Genomic DNA, 3,344 nt, shown 5'->3' with positions numbered 1-3,344 from the left:
GGGGTTTGAGGGATGACCAAATGGCAGAGCCTGGTTGGGCCCAGCTTGGAGCCTTCAAGGGTAAAAATAATCTCACATTACTGCCACCTGCACCCAGGCTTAGAGTCCTACAGGGTCTTCTCTTCAAGGGTGGGGTATCAGGAGCTAGCTTTGGAGAACTAAGTGACCTTCATGGGAGCCCTCGGACCTGTCCCTCCCTCCCCAGTTCAATACCTGCAATGGGCTTCACTCTCCCGCCCTCTTCAGCATCCCGAGTGTCCTCAGGCCAGGTGCCCTTCGGTGACCTTATCTCAGAGGCTCCCTGCTGTTTCCTGAGCTCACCCTCACCACGAAGCATGGCTTCCTCCTGGTCCTTCCTGGGCACTTTACCCTCTGCCTTCTTCGTCCCTTTGCTAAACGTGCTCTGGTAGCCAGACGAAGGGTAGGGCATCAGCAAAACCATGGATGGAGAGCTCCCCAGACTTCCCGTGGCTGCAGTCTCCACCTGTGAACCAGGGGTACACTGTCCTCCGAATTTACCAGGAGGGCCCAGGGAGCTCTCAGTGAGCCAAGTTCGAGAGACGGACATAGGGAGGGAGCTCCTGCCCTGCTGCTGTGCAGGGAGGGAGTCTCTTTCTTCTGGAATCCAGGGGAGGGTAGAAGAGAAAGAAAAACAAGCTCAAAGCGGTCCAGCCTGGCTCAGGACCCTCCCTTCCTCGGGGACACTCCCACACAGGGATGGATTGTCACAAATGGACAGCTCCCACTGCCACACACATTCCAGCACCTACGTTCATAAACACATAAGTTGCTGCCAGTCCCAGCACCTCCCTCTTAAAAGTAGAGCAGCTGTTCCTCAGGGTGCAGGCTCCCCAGCTGTCTGTGTCACCAGGGCTGCAGCCCCCTGGGCAGAAGTGCTAGCAGTCCCCTATCATCTCCAAGAATAAACTCTGAAGCCAGTGGCTGTGTGGACCTGAATCATCGTGAGCCGGTCGGAGCAGGGGGAGTGACTTCCTAGGGCAGGCAAGCGGACTATATAAGCTCCAGAGGGCTGGGCACCGCTCAGATCTCTCCCACCAGCTACTGCCTGCCAGAGAGGCGCCTGCCTTCGGAGCAGCTCTCGCTCAACACCCACCATGTCCCAGGTAGGAGGGCCCAGTGTGTTGGTGCTGGGGGGCTGGGGGGATAGCTGGACACTGTCATCTCTGGCAGCTGTGTCTTGAGCTGAGCTCCAGATGTAAACATAGGAGGCTCTGCAGCCTCTGGGAGGCGGGGGCTCAGGGAGGAGTGTCCCTGCCCAGCTTATCCTGAGGGACCCTGTTTGGCTTGAGTTTAGCTGTATTCCATGGTTTGCTAGGAGGGGTAGGGAAAATGTATGTTGTACTTCAAGATCTTTGTGTGTGAGGAAGCTGCTTGTATGACTTGCAGTTTGTGCTGTGTGTGTGTGTGTGTGAGTGTGTGTACATACTTGTGTTTGTACACGTGAGGCTGATCTGTGGGTGTACAGCTCTGCCCAGGTGTATCTCCAGCAGGATGAGACTCTGCGAGGTGTAGTTTGTTGCCCAGGAGCCGGGCCGAAGCTCAGGGACCAGGGAGTCTCCCTTTCCCCTTTGCCCACTGTGCTCAAGCTTGAGCTTGGCCAGGCAGGCAGACAGCGCGAGGCCTCAGCAGCCACAGCGTCACAGCTCCCAGCCTGTGGCAAAGGACAGAGACGCGGTTGGGTCGGGGTGATGAAGAGTCAGGAAGGCTTCCTGGAAGAATGGGGCCTTGAACTGGCTTGAATTCAGTAAGCAGGAGAGAGGGGTCTCAGGGGCAAACAGGTGGGAGTGAGGTCTCAGCCTGAAGGCCTCTGGTTATAAGGTGAGGCTCTGGTCTCTCTAAGGCTGGCATCGAGGAAGCCCCCATCAAGAAGAAGCGCCCCCCTGTGAAGGAGGAGGACCTGAAGGGGGCCCGAGGGAACCTGGCCAAGAACCAGGCGATCAAGTCCAAGACCTACCAAGTCATGCAGGAGTGTGGTGAGTGTTCTCAAGGTGCCAGGGGTGCAGATGTGTGTCAGTAGGAGGAGATGGAGGGGTCCTATGGGTCCTTTCTAAGAGTCCAGAACTCCTGGGCTCAGGGGCTCCCCGCAAAAGGGGACTTCCCTTCCTAGGAAGCCGGGCTGAGCCTCTAAGCACACCTCTCACCTTCCCTATAGAGCAAGCTGGCAGTGCTGCCCCGTCTGTGTTCAGCCGCACCCGGACTGGCACCGAGACCGTCTTTGAGAAGCCCAAAGCCGGACCCGCCAAGAGTGTCTTTGGCTGAGAAGTGCACACCACGCCACTCCCCTGGGCACTGCCAACACCTAGACACAGGAGTCTTTCCCAAGAACTTTCATGCCAGAACTCACCTGCTCCCCTGTTGCTTCTGGGATGGCCGCCCCTCCCCCATAGCCCCGGCCCCTCAGCCGGGAACTCTGCACGGCACCTGGGAAACACCAATAAAGAGGATGCCCAAGCAGCCCCAACCTTTTGGGTGTTGGTTGGAACTGGCCATGGTCCCTAAGTGCGGGGGGGGGGGGGGCAGTGTGTGGGGGGGCATATTCTGAACCCTTCATTTCTTTTGGGAGGACCCTAGAGGATGCTGTCATGGCCACTGCTACATACTTGAATAGAGCCTTGGATATGGAGATCTGGTGCTGATATTTGTGGCTTCAGACCATCTCTCCTCTTCTGAGGCTCAGTTTCCCCTTGTATTTAACAAGAGAGCTGAGCTAGAGCCTATTGCATGAAACAGGCCACAGTGACACTTCTCCGAGTGAAGCAGGTGGGGGCATGGGGCTTCCCCTCCCCCTGCCTTCCACAGAAGCCACTGAGATGCTGCTAATGACCCCAAGGCGTGCAGGAGCCAGGGACCTCACAGGCCTCCTCCTGCCTCCTTGCCATGCTGCATCCCTCAGAGACAAAGCCACCTCAAGGCTCTTTGGCAAATGGCAGTCTGCTTCCTGAGCTACTCCCCCTTCTCTCAAACACTGGGTGAACCTCCCCCTTGGCACTCCCACAGCTCCGCCTGAGCCATGGGAACTCCAGGTACTGGGCTCATGTGAGATCCTTTCATCTTCAGGCCTCAGTGTCCCCTGTGTGCATGGAGCTTTTGGACTCAGGGGACTGCAGAGGCCTGTCCAGCTGTGACAGCAAGATCACGGGCAGTCCAGGGCTGGACTGGCAGGGCCTGGGCTCGCAGTGCCTGGCTCAGGGCTGTCCCCTGGGCACATGGAGATGGCTGCTCAGAGCCTTTCCCACGTTCCAGCCCAGCCTGGCCTCCTTATATAGCTGTTTCCAGCCTGGGCCTGTGTTCTCTGCCCCAAGGGAGCAGACCTGCGGGGACAG

The 3,344-nt window shown here is 57.8% G+C and overlaps 1 protein-coding gene across 1 annotated transcript; it reads left to right on the top strand.

Annotated features, from left to right (window-relative positions):
• The first annotated feature begins 335 nt into the window (after positions 1–335).
• On the top strand, positions 336–2,586 carry MUSTN1 (musculoskeletal, embryonic nuclear protein 1). Its single transcript, XM_087825121.1, has 4 exons — positions 336–406; positions 1,060–1,124; positions 1,845–1,994; positions 2,174–2,586. The coding sequence occupies exons 1-4, from the start codon at positions 336–338 to the stop codon at positions 2,278–2,280; spliced, it is 393 nt and encodes a 130-aa protein (XP_087681247.1). The 3' UTR covers positions 2,281–2,586.
• Positions 2,587–3,344: the final 758 nt, after the last annotated feature.

Source organism: Miniopterus natalensis, chromosome 15, assembly GCF_054644295.1.
Source record: "Miniopterus natalensis isolate mMinNat1 chromosome 15, mMinNat1.hap1, whole genome shotgun sequence".
NCBI lineage: Eukaryota > Metazoa > Chordata > Mammalia > Chiroptera > Miniopteridae > Miniopterus > Miniopterus natalensis.
The sequence above is the reverse complement of the archived record's forward strand: the minus strand, read 5'-3'. Positions and strand labels throughout refer to the sequence as shown.